The 15,750-nt window shown below is 41.6% G+C and overlaps 1 protein-coding gene across 1 annotated transcript in view; it reads right to left on the reverse strand.

Annotated features, from left to right (window-relative positions):
- FAM171B (family with sequence similarity 171 member B) overlaps positions 1 to 15,750 on the reverse strand; it is a 48,372-nt gene that overhangs the window by 16,139 nt on the left and 16,483 nt on the right. The window contains exon 2 of the mRNA XM_044445179.1: positions 681 to 914. Within this exon, the coding sequence (XP_044301114.1) occupies positions 681 to 909 (229 nt within the window). The 5' untranslated portion in view covers positions 910 to 914. The remainder of the gene's footprint in view (positions 1 to 680; positions 915 to 15,750) is intronic.

Consider the following 15,750-nt stretch of genomic DNA (forward strand, 5'->3'; position numbering starts at 1 on the left):
TGGAAAACGCAAGACCATAACTGGAGATAGTGGCCCAGTTGCAACTTCTTGATAGCCCTCCTTGCTTTAAAACTACACATTTCATAAACAAGGCAAGTTGCCCGGTTGATTCCACTGTGACCCCAGAACAAACCGTGTGCTCCTTCTTCTTTTCCAGGAGGCAAGACTTCATTTTGGACATAGCACTAAACAGCTTAAGGCAGAGCATCGGGAACAACTGGCTAGCCTGCAGCAGCACCATGCCTGATTCTCAACAACCCATAATTTATTGGAAGTGTAGTCACAATCTTTGGACTAGGCCAGTATGTCACCCATCCTCCTCCCAACTTCCAAAATACTAATACTACTAAAGTGTTCCGCCTTCTTCAACAAAGCTGCATTGAGGATCTTCTATAATTAAAATAATTTAATGGATTCATTTAATATCTATTTTATAGATGTTCTAAGACAGTGCCATTTACTTTTACAGTAACATTCAGGCATGACCTACTTTGACTTTAAGTCATGCTCAGTTTGTGACAATTAACTGGATTGCATAAACAGGAGAAAATGCAAGTGCATTTAGTTTAAAATCAAGCTTTTAAAGGTGGCTTATTTTTCAGTTGTTGTGCACCACCCAGACAGTTTCAGCTAGTCGGCAGTATAGAAACAGAATTAATAACAACAGTAATAGTACTTACTTGGCATTCTCCCAGTTTTCCAAGGCAAAGGTGTTAACATATAACCATCCTTATACGATGCAATAGTTAAACTTAGACCTAGTTGATAGGGAACTTGTATCAATACGGCTCCATTATTCCCAGTTAGTGTGGAATTAGTTTTCGTGTAGTTGACAAAGATTTCCACAACTGCTTGGCGTAAATACTGATGGCTGATTATGTCATTAACTTGGACTTTCAGGGTAAACATAGATCCTAAATGAGAAGAAAGGACAAAGCTCGCTCAAACATCATGCTGAAGTTTTCAATAACGTATTCTTAAAAATGATGAACCTCTCATTTATTAAGATGGGCTTCCTTAGTTCAGGAGAAATATTTGTTTGAATGTGAGATTTCACCGTTTCACTGAGAAATATTATTTTTATGCTGATTTGCTTATGAGAGTCACAGACATGAATAATTTGAGAAGTGAAAAGAGTATCAGGGCATCAAAATGTCTCTGGATGAGATATCAGGTGTTATTTTCCAAATCCTAACACTTGTAATACTTGATAGATCATCTAGTATGAAGCCTGTAGCACATGATTTATTTTGTCTTTTAAAATAACTACCTAAGTATATTTTCCCCATGCATTTCTGTTTTATGCATATATGAAATGATATAAAAGAGCAGTGTGGTGTAGTGGTTAAGAACACTGATCTAGGACTCAGGCAATCTGGGTTCTAGTCCCTGCTCAGCCACAGAGACGACTGGGTAACTTTGGGGCAGTCAGAGTCTCAGCCCACCCTGCCTCACAGGGTTGTTGTTGTGAGGATAAAACTGAGTGGTAGAGAATGTTCTAAGCTGCTTTGGATTCCTCCAAAGGTAAAAACGTAGGATATAAATATAATCAATTAATTAATCTGATAGGTGATCATAGCTCAGTTTTTAAAGATCATGAGCTGGGAAACCCATCGTGCCTTTATATGCAATTGGCCTTGCGCCACCTGTTGCTTATGCTAATGTCAACTGCATAAACACAGCAGCCTACACTAGATACTTCCCTGTAGACACATGTGTTTACATTTCACAGAACAGAAATTAAATCTTCCAAAGTGCCCAAGTTTCTGATGATTGCCATTCACTCTGTTTGAGCCACAGATTATTAACTGGAATTCTTGAGGAAACACACTTTCACTTTAGTGGCTGAATTTGAAATAGGTGATGGCAGCTGCTTGAAACAGCTCAGAGGGTGCCATATGTTGACCACAGCTCAGGCTATTCTCGTCAGGAAATTCTGACTCACTTTGCATGCCAGGGTGCGTCTTTAAAGGCCAATGTAAAGATCAAAACAGAGCGGAGTTCAGTAGAGAGAAAAAGTTCAAGTCCAGAATATTGCTGAAAGGGAAAGCCTTCCCTTCCTTCACTTTTCCCCAAGATGAAAGGCGGGGGATGCTGTGGGGTGTCAAGTGGTAAACAAACTCAGAGGGAGAAGGGTTGGTTCTCTTTAAGGTGGCACCCTCACTCAAACAGACATTCATCCTCGTGTTACATTTTAAGAGCAGCAGATAAAGATACTAGAAGTCTTTTTAACACCAAGAGGGAGATTAAAAATGCAGGATGTAGAACTGTGATTTACTTCTCACAGGTTCACATCTATTGCAGGGGAAAAAGCTTTAACAGTCTTCAACACCTTTCTCCTTCCTTTTACCAAATGGCAGATTTTTACTGCAACAGTCACAAAATGCACTGACTTATTCGCACTATTTCCTCCTTTGGGGGGAACACTCCACTCCCTAAGTGGGCTTTGCTCAGGACATTCTGGCTGGTGGAGCAGGGGGCAGAAATAACCCTTGCCAATCCCCCTCCCCACGGCAAGGCCCAACAAGACGTTCCGTGCTCTTCTGAAGAGCCCCCTAAGTGCCTCCCCCAAGCAGATCTCATGGAGAAGAGGCAAAGACTGGCTTCTCTCCCACTCCTGTCCAAAAGCAGAAGCTTTTGAGCTCAATCAGAAAGAAGCCGTCCAAGGAGAGAAGGGGCAGATTCTGGATCCAGGCTGTTTTCTTTCCAGGGGTGAAGTGTGTGGAGGAAGGAAATGAGGATGGATGGTTGAGAAACCTGGCCCATTCAGTGCATACACTTTGACTGCGTCACCCATCGCTGATTAGTAGGTGCCCTCAGAATAACCCAAATGCGGTGGCATGCGCACCCTTGCTCTTTCCTCTTCACTGAGTGCTGTTTTGCAGTAACAGCAGCATCACAGATTTTTCTGGTGAACTGTAAAAAAGGAGGCTAATCCAATGTAAATGATTTCCTTTTTTTTATTTGCCACTATTTGAACAGGCCTAAATGCCATGCTACAGAAAAGAGAAGGAAGAAAACCTTTCTTTACTGCAATTGAAATAAATATGTTTGGCTGCTGTTCTGTCAAAAGGGGGGGAAAGCCTTCAATGCACCACCAAGAGTAATAGCAATCCATCAAAACTGCTAAACATATTATTTGATATGCATATTCAAAAGAACGCAGCAGTTTAAAAAAACCAACAGCAACATATTTTCAGAACAAAGCAGGAGCAGTAATTACTCTAAACCAAAGGCCTTATGAAACATTTTTTGAGGAATGCTATAAAATGTGGGTCCAGGTGGCTCTCTTTGGCAAGAAATTCCAAACCAAGGTACCACTACCCAAAAGACTCTGTCTCGTATCACCCTGGTCACATTACTGCTAATGGAAGTACAGGATGTGGAACACTGATAATTTCATTAAGGGAGCAGGGTCATGCAGCAGACGCTGATCCTTCAAGCACCAGGGTTTGAAAATGCATGCCTTAAAGGTCATAATCAGCTCTTTGAATTATGTCTGGAGACTAACAACTAAGGACAAGCATCATCAAAATAGCCAGCCACAGGGATGCAAGATCCATGCCACCATCTTCTAAGAGCAGCCTGGCTGCAGCCTTCCATACCAGATGCAAATTCTAAATGCCTTTCCAAGCAGCCCCTGATGGAGTATTTATAATAGTTCAGCCTCGATGTGACCAAAGTGCAGGCCACATGTGCTTTCCTCAGGAAAGGGCATGGCTCACACAGCAGCCCAACTGGCCCCAGCACTTCCCAGTCACAGCTACCTGTGCATGCAGGAGCAAAGCCAGGCCAGGAATCCATTCACACCGTGACTCTTGACACTTCACAGCATGCAAGACACAATCTTGTCCAGAACCAGTTTCCTACTGGCAAATCTCTGGCAGTTTCCTGGAACTGTATTTATACTACTCTGATTATATAGGAAGGTGGTGACCAGGACAAGTGGTATATAAATAAAAAAACAAAAAACAAATTGAAGTCCATTATTTAGCCGGTAATACAAATGCCTAGAAATTTTAAATACTTTAACAAGTTAATTGCTTTAAAAACCTGAAGGGGACACCAAGGATCCTAGGGGTTTGTATGTTTTCATGATTTTTTTTTAAAAAATAAATTCTGCCACACATTTCCACAGAGGCCTCCGGACTGCTGGAAATACTGCTTCCAGCCTTGAGGCCTTCTGCACTAAACTACCTGTCAATTGTAAAATTGCTTCTTTTTATTTTGGTAAAGTAACATAACCTTTGCACCTTACTCCAGTGCCCAATTTCCAAAGGGAAAATGGCTTGATTTGCAATACAGCAGCAAGCAAAAATACACAAAGACATATTGTTATGTCAATATCCATTATTGCCTCTCTCCACTCTACAGATTTTCCTTGAGGCAGGCTGGTTATTTTAATGCACTGTACTCAGTACAAGTAATAGATGTAGCCATAAAAGGGACGGTGAGAATGTCATGACAACAGACTTTTAAAGGCTTGCAAATTGCTTTTCTTCTCCATCAACATGCACGTCTGAATTATATCTAATATCCTCTGCAACACAAACACACTGAACTGCCATTTGGAATTAGCAAAAACTGAGTGCCTTGGCTAGAAAGGGTGTTTTAAGCTGAATAATAATTTATTCTAATTGTTCAGTAGTTATTTTGTCTACAGACAACACCAAACAAAATGGGTAGAAATTTCACAGCTAGAAAGATATGTGCATTTAGCAGATTCAGTTTGGCCCAATTCATCATTTAATCAATACCTACCACAATAACAAATGGGGATATTCCAGCTCATCAAATGCCAGGATACAAATACTAAATCTTGATTTTTCCAAGAGGTTGCTAGAAGAAGCCACATTTGGGAAAGACACATACTTGATCAATGCCCTCCTCCACCCCAGAGGAAAGGAAGAGATGGATCAATACTAAACACCTGACTAGGGACATTTATCTGTAAATTTAGTTTTAGTTGGTCCTGAAGAAAGAAGCTATACCTTAAATTTGAGCTGAGGCCTAGGAGTGCAATCCTATACTCACCTGTTGGAGAGCAAACCCTGTTAAAACTCCACAGGACTTAATTCCGGGATAGATAAACATAGAATTGCATTGTTAAAAAGCAATCTTAAATAGGCCTTTTCAAAACTTTCACAAATCTCAACAGCAGGCATGTATAGCAAAACTTGATAAAGACACAGACCAAGTCCATAAATATAAACTGGATATCCCACAGCTGGAGAAAATAATGGAAGCAAAAAATAAGGAAGCTGAAATGTTGCAAAGAAACATAGCTGTTTATAAAACTTAAAGAGCGTATGAAAAATGTATGTATCATTTTAATTGAAGCTGCTTTTACACTCTGCTATTTGACTCTCCTTCAATTGCTTTTCTGCTTGTACATCATATTACATTTTCACTGTACTACTGTCAGTGAATTTAATTTGTTTTAAATTCTCCTTATAGTTCATCTTGAGAATTCTGTTACATGGCAACCTACAAATACAGAAATCCCCCAAGGAAAGATGTTTTGGTATAATTAAACTGTTAAATTAAGTTTCAAACTGGGTTTGATTTCTGATGTTATTATCACCTGAGCTACCAACATGACCTTTGGAGCATTTCACAAACCTGCAATGTCAACTCCTGTGGCAGCCACCCTCTTTACTAAGTACAGTAAGGCTTTCTTACATCCTTTTAAGAAGTCGCATCTAATTAGCTGCACTTAATTGGGAGCTACTCACAGCTATAAATACAGAGATTCCCACAAGACCCCTTCAGTGACCAAGAGGAGCAGAACCGTAGCAGGAGGGCTCGATTGTTCTTGGACCAGAAGAAAACACAGCAAAAAGGAACATCCTGTCAAATCATCTGTCACTGCATCAAAATGCCGAATGAATTTCTCCACCCCATCTCTAATCCTCCCTCGACTGTTTGGGGTTTTCCTCCTTGCTTTTTTTTTTTTTTTTTTGGGGGGGGGGGTAGCAGGCTGTTGTTTCCACAAACCTCTGGGTTTCCCCAAGTCCAGTGATGCCTCCCTTTTGTTTGTGGATATGGGTATCTTGGCCGCATACAGGCAAGAGTCTGGAAAAATAAATTTGCTCTTAAGCAAATCCATGCTCTTTAACCTACAGAACTAATTCAAATTTAGAACAGCCTTTCTCAATGGCCCTTCTGGCTGGGGATGATAGGGACTGTGGTGCTCCCGTACCTGGAGGGCACTGGGTTGGGGAAGGTTGTTCTACAGTTGGTAAAGCAAGCGCTACGCCATAACAAATGGTTCCTCTCTTCTTGCTTCTGATTATGCAGGTTTGCTGTAGCCACACCCCCAAAGACAGTACAAAGAATGCTGACAGCGGTACTGACCCATATCAACAAATGGACTGGACAGACCTTTTCCTCTTCAGAAGGAGCCTGTCTTCTCCAATGTTAATCGTCTTAATTGCCTACGTAAGACCATCCTTCCCCATCCCAAAACAGTCTGTGTTATGACCAGAAACAATACAGTGTTGCTAGGAGCCCCCCCCCCCCCCAAACTTCAACAAAGACTGCAGTGAAGCACGGAGTGAGCAGGTAAGTCTGAGGGTGGTGGCACATGATGTCAGCATCCTGCTAACCAACAACGACAACAACAACAGTGCTGTATCTCTGACAGCCCGTGCTCCATTATGCCAATGCTGGATTACAGCACAAGGTTGTAAACTTAAGGATGCACGGTTAAGAATCAGTGCAACTCAACTCTGTGTTAGGTGTCACCAAACCATCTCCGACTTAAGGAGACCCTATGAATGAAAGGGCTGCAGAGTACTAAAAGCTTGTGATCCACATGCAAGAAAAAGGAGAAAGTGCTGAAGTGTTCAGAGGAACATTTACAGGCCCAGTGCCTTTCAAGCATATAGTCTTCTTCAGAATCACCGACTTTTCCAGCCCAGCCAACCTGAAATCTTCAATCAACAAGTCTGACCTGATCTGCTTCAGTCTCAGCAAAAGCACTGACCTTCACTATTATGATGTGCTGATCCTGAATGGATTCAGTTCCACCCAGCAACATCTTAATTTGGAGAGCAAGGTGGGAGAGCAACTAACCGTTTTGGTCCCACTCCAGAAGTGGCCCTGAAGAATCTGTGAAACTGCTGGGTGCTGCCTTCCCTGGCAATCTCCCTCCCCACACACGCTCTGGAGGAAGCAAATGCCAGCTGCCCATGCCGCGGCTTCGCCTGTGCTACCACCATTCCTGGGTGGCTAAGAGGGACCAGGCCACTAAATGCCCGCTTAGCCTGAAAAGGGACCCTCCCCATTGCCCTTCTGCCCCAGTTTCAGTTATCACTAACATAAAAAAGCTTCAGGTAGTGGATGGTATAGAAATAAAATTAATGAAAAAAATAAACGTATGTGAGAAGGTACAAATGGTTCCACCTACGCTGCGAGGAGCCCAGCGACATTCTTGGGAGTATGATGGAGACTAAAAGCCCAGCTTCATCATTAAATCTTTAAGAAAAATCACTTAACACAAAACACGTGTCTGATCATCTTTTAACACTGTGGATTTTATTTTTTAGGAATTATGTCAAATCTTATTTGGGTATATTTGCTTATCAGAACTTTTGTCTTAGCACTGCTTTAGAGTTCCATGAAGTTGAGAGAAGTCCAGATAAGTCATTTGACTATTAGGTCTCTCCTCTTCCTTTGTAACCCAAGTTACTCAATTTGGGGATTGGTGACAGACTGCAAACGAAAAAGCACTCGGCTAGCGCCCAGAGTCATTTTAGGAGCAAAAATGCCACGCTCCCAGGGAATGTGTTCCCTCCTACACAACTGGAATCCCATCATGAATAAAAATGATAACCAGTTCATTTGACATTTTCTGTTAGATCAGCTAAGAAAATGCCTGCACTTACTACCCCATAAAACAGTGTTCAGAAACAAACCAAAACAAGCCAAAAATGGTAGAAATATCCAGCAAGACAACTGAAAGGTGGATTCAGGGCAGAATAACTGTCTTAGGCTATGATGGGGTGGGGTAGTGAGCCCCACTGAAAGTGGGATTTTCTTCTGAATAAAGACACATAGGATTGCCCTATTACTCTCACAAAACACCTTTGGCCTGCACCTTACACAAATGTGTTTTTTAAAAGCACACCAGATACTTCTAGGCAAAAACAGCTCCTGGAGAAGGAAAATGGGGTGGAAAGCACATTGCAGGCAGAAAGCCATATCACTCTTTCCCATTTGCCACTTTTCTGATGCATCTCCTCGCAGGACAGCTGGCTAAATGTGAAATTAGCTGGGAAACTGGAAACCTGGAGGGCAAAGATGCTGGGATGGGGGGGGGGGGGTGTCAGGCAGGCAAGAAAGAGTTAAGCACCTCTCATTTCTCCTCTGCTCCCAATCTCCCTGCCCTGAAATTGCTTTTCCATACGGCAACCAGTTATTGCAGTTTTGATCTATGTAGTTCATTCGGCCCTTTATTTATCCCACCTCTCCCTTCTCTGCATCTGAGATTGACATAAATCAGCATGAGGATCTTTTTTCCTCTTACACTAATCTGCTCTGTTTTGAAAATGCCAGGCATATGCTTAAGATTTATTTTACATAGGCTGCCTCCGACATGCATTTCCACCTCCCATGCTAAGCAGCTGTGAGCCCCCCCCCCCCCAACTCACCCCCGCTGGGTGAATTGTTTGGTCTCAGCTGAATGAACAACCATCGTTTTCCACAATTCACTCTTGCTTTTGTAGAACATGCCATTTCCTGCTTGGCCTTATTAGAGATATGAAAGGTGCAGTGACCCATGAAGAAGAACACATTTGCGGGAGATCACCAACCTCCTCACCCTACTCGCCCAGCATGCCTATTATCCTGAAGGTTCAAGGAGGAGGTGGCTCCTACTCTGCAAAGTCAACGCAGCCCACTTAACTGGTGGTGTGGGTTTAAGAAAACGCCCCTGAAGTTTTCCTAAATGTACAGGAGAAACGAGCCAGGGCAGCGCGACTTGCATCCTCAAAAGCGGGCTTTCTTTCCACTTTCTGCATGCTGATGTGAAAACCATGCGGTCAGAAATAAACGGAGGGGCTGATTTTAACAAGTACTATTCCATCTCTGCAGCACATCACTGGCCAGCTGCTTTTTACCACATTCAAATCTATCCCACAGTGAACCAAATTAACATCTCCATTATGTGTAAAGGGATTATTTTATTAGTCTCATGAATGAGGTACCACATTTGAGAGAGATTCCTGCTGCTCAGGTTTTGTTTTGTTTTTTTTAGTTCTGCTTCTCAGAGAAAAAATGAAACACCAAACAAAACCCATTTCTTGTCAACTCACAGGACTAAAGTAAAAGTCAGTTACTAAGTGATAAAGGATAAGGGGTTGAACTGTGTACATGTTGTGTTGAAGTGCGCTGTGTATGTTCTCATGCCCTTTTCAGTTGTATTATCACAATACAGATCCAGGAGAGAAACATTCTTAACTGATAACATTTCCATACATATTGATTTTGCAAATCTTGGATTTAGGGATCTGTGAGGAATACAATATGGGAGTGGAAATCCAACAAATTTTCATTTCCTCCCCCCACCTTCACAACATGGACTGCAAATTGTGTTAAAGTCACATGGTTTTCAAGATGCTTACCTGCACAAATTTCATTAGCAGTAAAAAAAAATGTTCAATTTATGGTCTGTATTAGAGAAGGGAGTCCTTGGGAAAAGCCCTAATCTGGTCTTCTTCAAAATAATGGTAATGATTAATGAATGCCATGATTGGAAGTGAGCAGGAAATCTATCAAGCTCAAATGGGACAGTTTTCCCTCATGTGGCACATCACTGCTCTGAAAATGCAGACTGGTTTACATTCTACACATCCTATTTTAAGTCAAGAGGTAGCGGGTGGCTTGTCAGGGTCTCCCCAGTCCAAAAATGTTGTGAGCCAGCCGCTACAAAATGAACAAGCAGCTTCGTAATTTATATCTGATATTCTCATATTTTCATTCTACTTAGCATCCCCAAGCAAAAATAATAAAGCCTTGCTGCAATTAGTTAGAAGAAAGAAAGAAAGGATGGACACCAGCTGGTACCATCCCTTTATTCTTCAGCTGTTCAATATTTATTGAGCACAAAATACGCTTGGTGCTACGCAGAAGTGCCCTGGTCTCTAAAGAGAGATAACTTATACATGACATAGAATTTGTAGGTTTGATGACTCTGAAGCCGGCCCAACTTTTTTTTAAGGTGCTTTCTTCCATTACATCATCATTAGAAATGCAGGTTCAAACTCTGCATTAGCAGATCAGTAAAATGTAATGCATCACCATTCCCTCTGTTTTGGATTCTGCCTGCCATGCTAATTCTGCCAGATCCATTCTGATAGAGTCCCTGCCATGTGGAAATGTAGGACTCTTCACCTTCCTTTGAATCTTTAATTAAAGAATCTTTAATCTCCATGTACCTGATCTTCCAGCGATCCTCTTTCTCCAGAAGCCAGGACTGGCTTGCAATGTATAAGCAGACAGCAGCCAAAACACCTCCTAAAATGGCATATGGAGTGCAGAAAGCACACAACACCATTGGTGTAAGATGCACAAATGGTAATCTTTTAAAGGTAATAAGCATAATACGATGACAAAAATAAAGCTGTCAGGCAAATCTGTGAATAAAGGAAACAGCTTAATTCCAGCTAGAGCAGCCACAATCCATTATCTGACTTCTTTCATGTCTGAACACAGTCCACGAAGAGGAGCCATTTGTGTTGGCTCTTCCTGTTGTTACAGCAGCCAAGGAAAGTGGCAAAGGCTCAGTCCAGAGTGATCTGGCTGTTCCCTCCTCCAACATCCTGTCCTGTCAGGCACTTAGAAACAATTACCTTCAAGGGCTGATCAATGCTGCAGCTTTATGGGCATTTGCTGCCAGTCTATACAATACAGTCTTCAAACATGCAGAAAATAGAGAGAGGTAAGGATCGTGAGCAAGCAGGAGCTAAATGGTGCCATTACAGTGGAATCTGTGTGATATGCAAACACCAAGGAGTTTCTAATAAATTACGAGATGCCTGATTTTTGGCAGACCACTGCTGTAAACAGGAGGGGGGGGGGGAACAACTCATTCACACAGATATACATATATATACCCAAGGAAATGAGCGTAACAATAGGAAAAGCTGAGGTTTCCGATTGCTTCTTGTTCTTCAAATGATCCAGATTCCAATCCTGCCTTGTAAAAACAGAACTTTCCCTCCTGGGGGCAGGAAGTTGGTTTGAAGGAGGTAGAAGAAATCCCTCCTGAACTGTTAAGTGCTTTTCTACTTTGCTTCAGAAGAATCATTTCAAGCATCCTTTCAGCTCAAAAGTAGATATGACAATGCAACTTTTCTTGATATATAAAACATTGTCCCATTCTTCTATTTTAACAAAATCTCTCAGGGTGGCTAACATTAATAGATTAAGACACAAGCATTAATAAATGAACAAGTTATATTAAAAAGACATACCATTCTAATATTAACGGCCAAGGATGAAAATACGTTGGCCAGCTATGGGTATCAGGGAAGCAGAACCTCCTTGCTGAGCCTATTTCATAACCCGCCTGCAGACAATACTTTTTGATGCATTCCCACCAAGATGGCAGCACATTGCCCAGAAGCTGATCTTCTTACTGGGATGGCAAGGATAATAAAGGAAGATCTGATCATGGCTGCACACCATTAGGGGACCAACAGGAAACAAGCAGCTCTTGGGACTTCCATATCATATCTTTGATATGCAGAGGAACGTTTGGTGGCACAACCTGAGGAAGAATGTCTTCTTAAATGTCTGTGACTAAGGATTTATACAGCGACAGGGTGGGGACCAAAATGAAGGAATGTCCCCAGGCTAAATCCAAGCACATTTGGAATGCAGGTCTATAAGTAAAGCTCTTAACCTGAGATAGTCACACCCTGATGACAAAACAGGCAAAAAAGGCATTACTGGATGATTTAACTTAGCCATACATCCCCAAGAGACAGTATGCCACAAATATCACTTAAAGTCACCATTCCTACTTAACCCAGTTTCAACATGACTTTGGGCAATGCTATCCTTTAATAGTAGAAGAGTAATAGTAGAAGAGTAACCAACACAATAACATGTCTCAATTAATATCCTAGACCTTCATGACAGCACTGAAGGCATGGATCAATCCAGAAGAAACAAAAACAAAAACATCACATTGACTTCTAGCTTTCTCCTGCATCTGCCAGGGCAACCAATGATGTTTCATTGTCAAAAACAGGCATAAATGAGACTGAATGAGTCCAGATAATTACTGACATCACAGCATCCCTTTGAAGACTTCAGTTGGAAAAGTGTGTGTATTTGATCAGTTCATAGCTCAAAAAATCATTGAGATCCAAAGGAGTCTTTCCTCCGCCTTTTAAAAGAGTGGATGAATGACCACCTGCTTCAAGGCAGCCAGGACCACCACTTATTACCTCTAAGATCCAACTGGTCAACCTTCTTCTGCTATAGTTGTGATGCTGTAAGCCAAGATGGGTGAAGCAGAAAAACCACGAGCAAACTGCATCCCTACGAGCACCTTCTCCACATCTCAGGATCTCAATAGCCAAAATTTACCCTGTAACCCTTGTCAAGATGTGTGAAGTCAATGAGCTGCAGAGTCCATGAATGCACAAAACTCCATTCCAGCTCTTGCTGTGCAGCCTGTGCATGTACAAACCGCCTCAGCCGCCATAGAACAAGTCTTGCTTAACTGAGCCATGTTCATATAAAGGCAAAATGGATCCAGTATTTTCACTTCAGCCATCACAAAAGCTAATGTGTTTGTACAATATACACCCCAAAGTAATATTTCAGAAGAAAATAAATGGTTGGAAGCCCTCCAAGATTTAAAGATTACCCATAATATATATGTACATTGTGAATACCACACAGCCACAAAAACCTTTTTTGAAAATCTTGACATTTACCAAAAGACACATCCAGGACTCCATCATGGCTACATAAAAGAATTCTTCCCCCTTTCCCCCAAGGTAATGTCTTAGCAACTAAAAAAGCCACTGAATTTGTCTACCTTCTAAACCACTAATTGAGCAAATTTCAATGGCTAGCACTGAAGAATGAGAACAGAAGTGAAACAGTGAAGTTTTCTTCAGAACCCAGAAGCAACAACTCATAACAGTAAGAAGTGCTGCACTAGCTAGTGGTGCCTTCCCCCCTCTGACCACTGAATCCCCACTAGAACATGGTCCCCAATAGGTTTCAAATTACAGATAAAGCCTAAATCCCCAGAATCATGCAACAGGCAAGACATAATCTGTGTGATGAGATCTTCTGAATGCATTCTTACACTAGAACAGGGACAGGGGGTTGAGTGATCTTGGATAAGACCTCCGTGGGCCCTTACCCTTACTAACTCTATTTCTCACTGCTGCAGACACAACCTGCTACTGCGGCTCCTCCGCCTTCCTATAACGGCTACCACTCATGGGTCTGACAGGCAGAGAGCCAATGAGCAAGCACGCAGGGGCATCTGCTCCTCCTCCTTTGCGCCACTAACTTTGTTTGGGCCAAACAGAGAGAGAGGCCGGTGAACAAGTGGGCAGTACAGAAATTGAATGAATGAATGAATGAATGAATGAATGAATGAATGAATGAATGGACTGCCTGCCCTTGGTGCTGGCCCCAAACATAACAATTGCCTTGGTGGATCCAGCTATGGTCCAACCTAGTCCACCATTGTTTGCATGACTCTTAATAACTAGCAGACTGAACAATGGCTCCTCAGAAAGCAGACAGTGGTCCTACAGTACACAACAAGTGACTCTCTGCCCACACTGCAGTGTCATTTACCTGGAATATCACAGTCCAGGATTCTGAAGATGATAATGGTATTTAACACCTGTTTATTCTCAGCAAAACCAAAGGAAGCAGACACAATACCTTTGTATTTCCACTACATCTTCTATGAGGATAAGTAAGAAAAGTCCAATGTCTGTATTCTTAGGAATTTGGAAAAGACGATACCATGTGTACCTAATACTTTCCCAGGATAAGTTGCTTTCCAAGTTCTCTTCCACACACCTTGTGGCTCTTTATGAGCAGCTCTTACAAGGGGAGGAGAGATCCTTCAGTGACAAGTCATAAGTTTTGCAACACATAAAGTCTCAGCTTTACCCCTATGTTGGCACCTCTAATTTAAAGATGTCAGGTAGCAGATGTTAAAGGAAAACATGTGGACCAATGGTCTGCTTTTTATGGCAGACACCTTCATATGTTTATGACTGTTACCCTTAAAGGCAATATGAGATTTTAACTAAGCAAGGGGGCAATCCTATGCATGTCTAAGCTGTAACTCCTAGCACTCAACAGTCAGCTGAGGAATCCTGGGAGTTTTGCATGTCTAAGCATGAATATAATTGCCTCCACAATAAGAAGAAATGTGGGTGAATTCTTTTAGAAATAAGACTTTCAAGCTTTCACACCGACACGAACGCTGCAGGGGGACAAGGAAAGTAGCAGGGTGGTTTTCCATAAAACTCCCAGCAAAGACAGCCAGCTATTTACAAGCCAGGTGACATTTCTAAGACTGCACACACGCACACACACCTTTCCAAAGAGAGAATTTAAGGCATCCGCTTTGAATGTTTTAAGTGCTGGCTGAAAAACACCAGCAGGCATAAGACCGCACCTCTTACTGCATTTTTCAACAGAAACAGATGATCACCGTACAGTTGCCATTTCAATATGTATTGTGGCCATCTGTCCAAGCTGTAGGAGTGTAGTAACGTTCAAAGCAATGTATGGCCACAGCCTACCAACAACCAGCTCCCCTGTGGCAAGAACTGCCATATGGAACATGATGCTAGGAAGCCATAAATGTTACTGGAGTAAAACAGAAGGGGAAACACCAATCAGGAAAATTAATGACAAAACCGAAATGAGAAAGAAGCTCCTTCAGATCATCTCTTTTCTTTCAGTGACAAGTTGATACCAAAATTGAGTGAAGCAGACAAAACTGTGATGGACAAAGATGCTCTTTCCAGACTCAGTCAGAATCAGCCATGTGTTTACACCAAGGCCTCTGGCATACAAATGTGAAGCTCACATACATCATGTTATATTGTGCTATTTCTAACTGAGTGAATGGCCATGTACACATGCACGAAATCCTTTAAAAACAAAAACAAAAATGGCTATTTCCTGACATCTCTTTTAGTTTCATAACATACGAGGCTCCCGCTGTCAAATTAATTCAGGCACTGCCCATGAAACTTAAAAGCTACATCCACTATGATAAATAATGTATGTCTGATAAAATATTTAGAAGCCAAAGTTGATATTTACATGAAAGTAGGCTGATTTGTGCAAACAGTGTTTTCTTCCAACACGTTCACTAAATTTTTCATAGTAGAATAATCAATGGAGACAAATAAAGAAGCCTGAGTAAAGGAAAAGGCAGGCAACCAATAAGTGTCTCAAAAGAGATCAGATAATTTTATGTAGAATCCTCATGATGAGACACACTTAAAAATAATTCAAGAGAAAATTATATTAACTAGTTTCAAGGCTAGCTTAAATGCTGATAAAGTTTGCATTTTATCTCAAGCAATTAAAAATATTTTTCTCAGCTCCTGTATTGGACAAATAATGAAGAAACAAAGGGCTTCCCCACACAAATGATTTTTTTTCACACAATAAAGAGATAGTGACTACTCATTTGTTCTGACGGATCCAGGCATCTTCCATCAAGTTATCATAGCAGAT

This window comes from Varanus komodoensis, unplaced genomic scaffold, assembly GCF_004798865.1.
Source record: "Varanus komodoensis strain SLA01 unplaced genomic scaffold, ASM479886v1 scaffold47, whole genome shotgun sequence".
In the NCBI taxonomy this organism is placed as follows: Eukaryota; Metazoa; Chordata; class Lepidosauria; order Squamata; family Varanidae; genus Varanus; species Varanus komodoensis.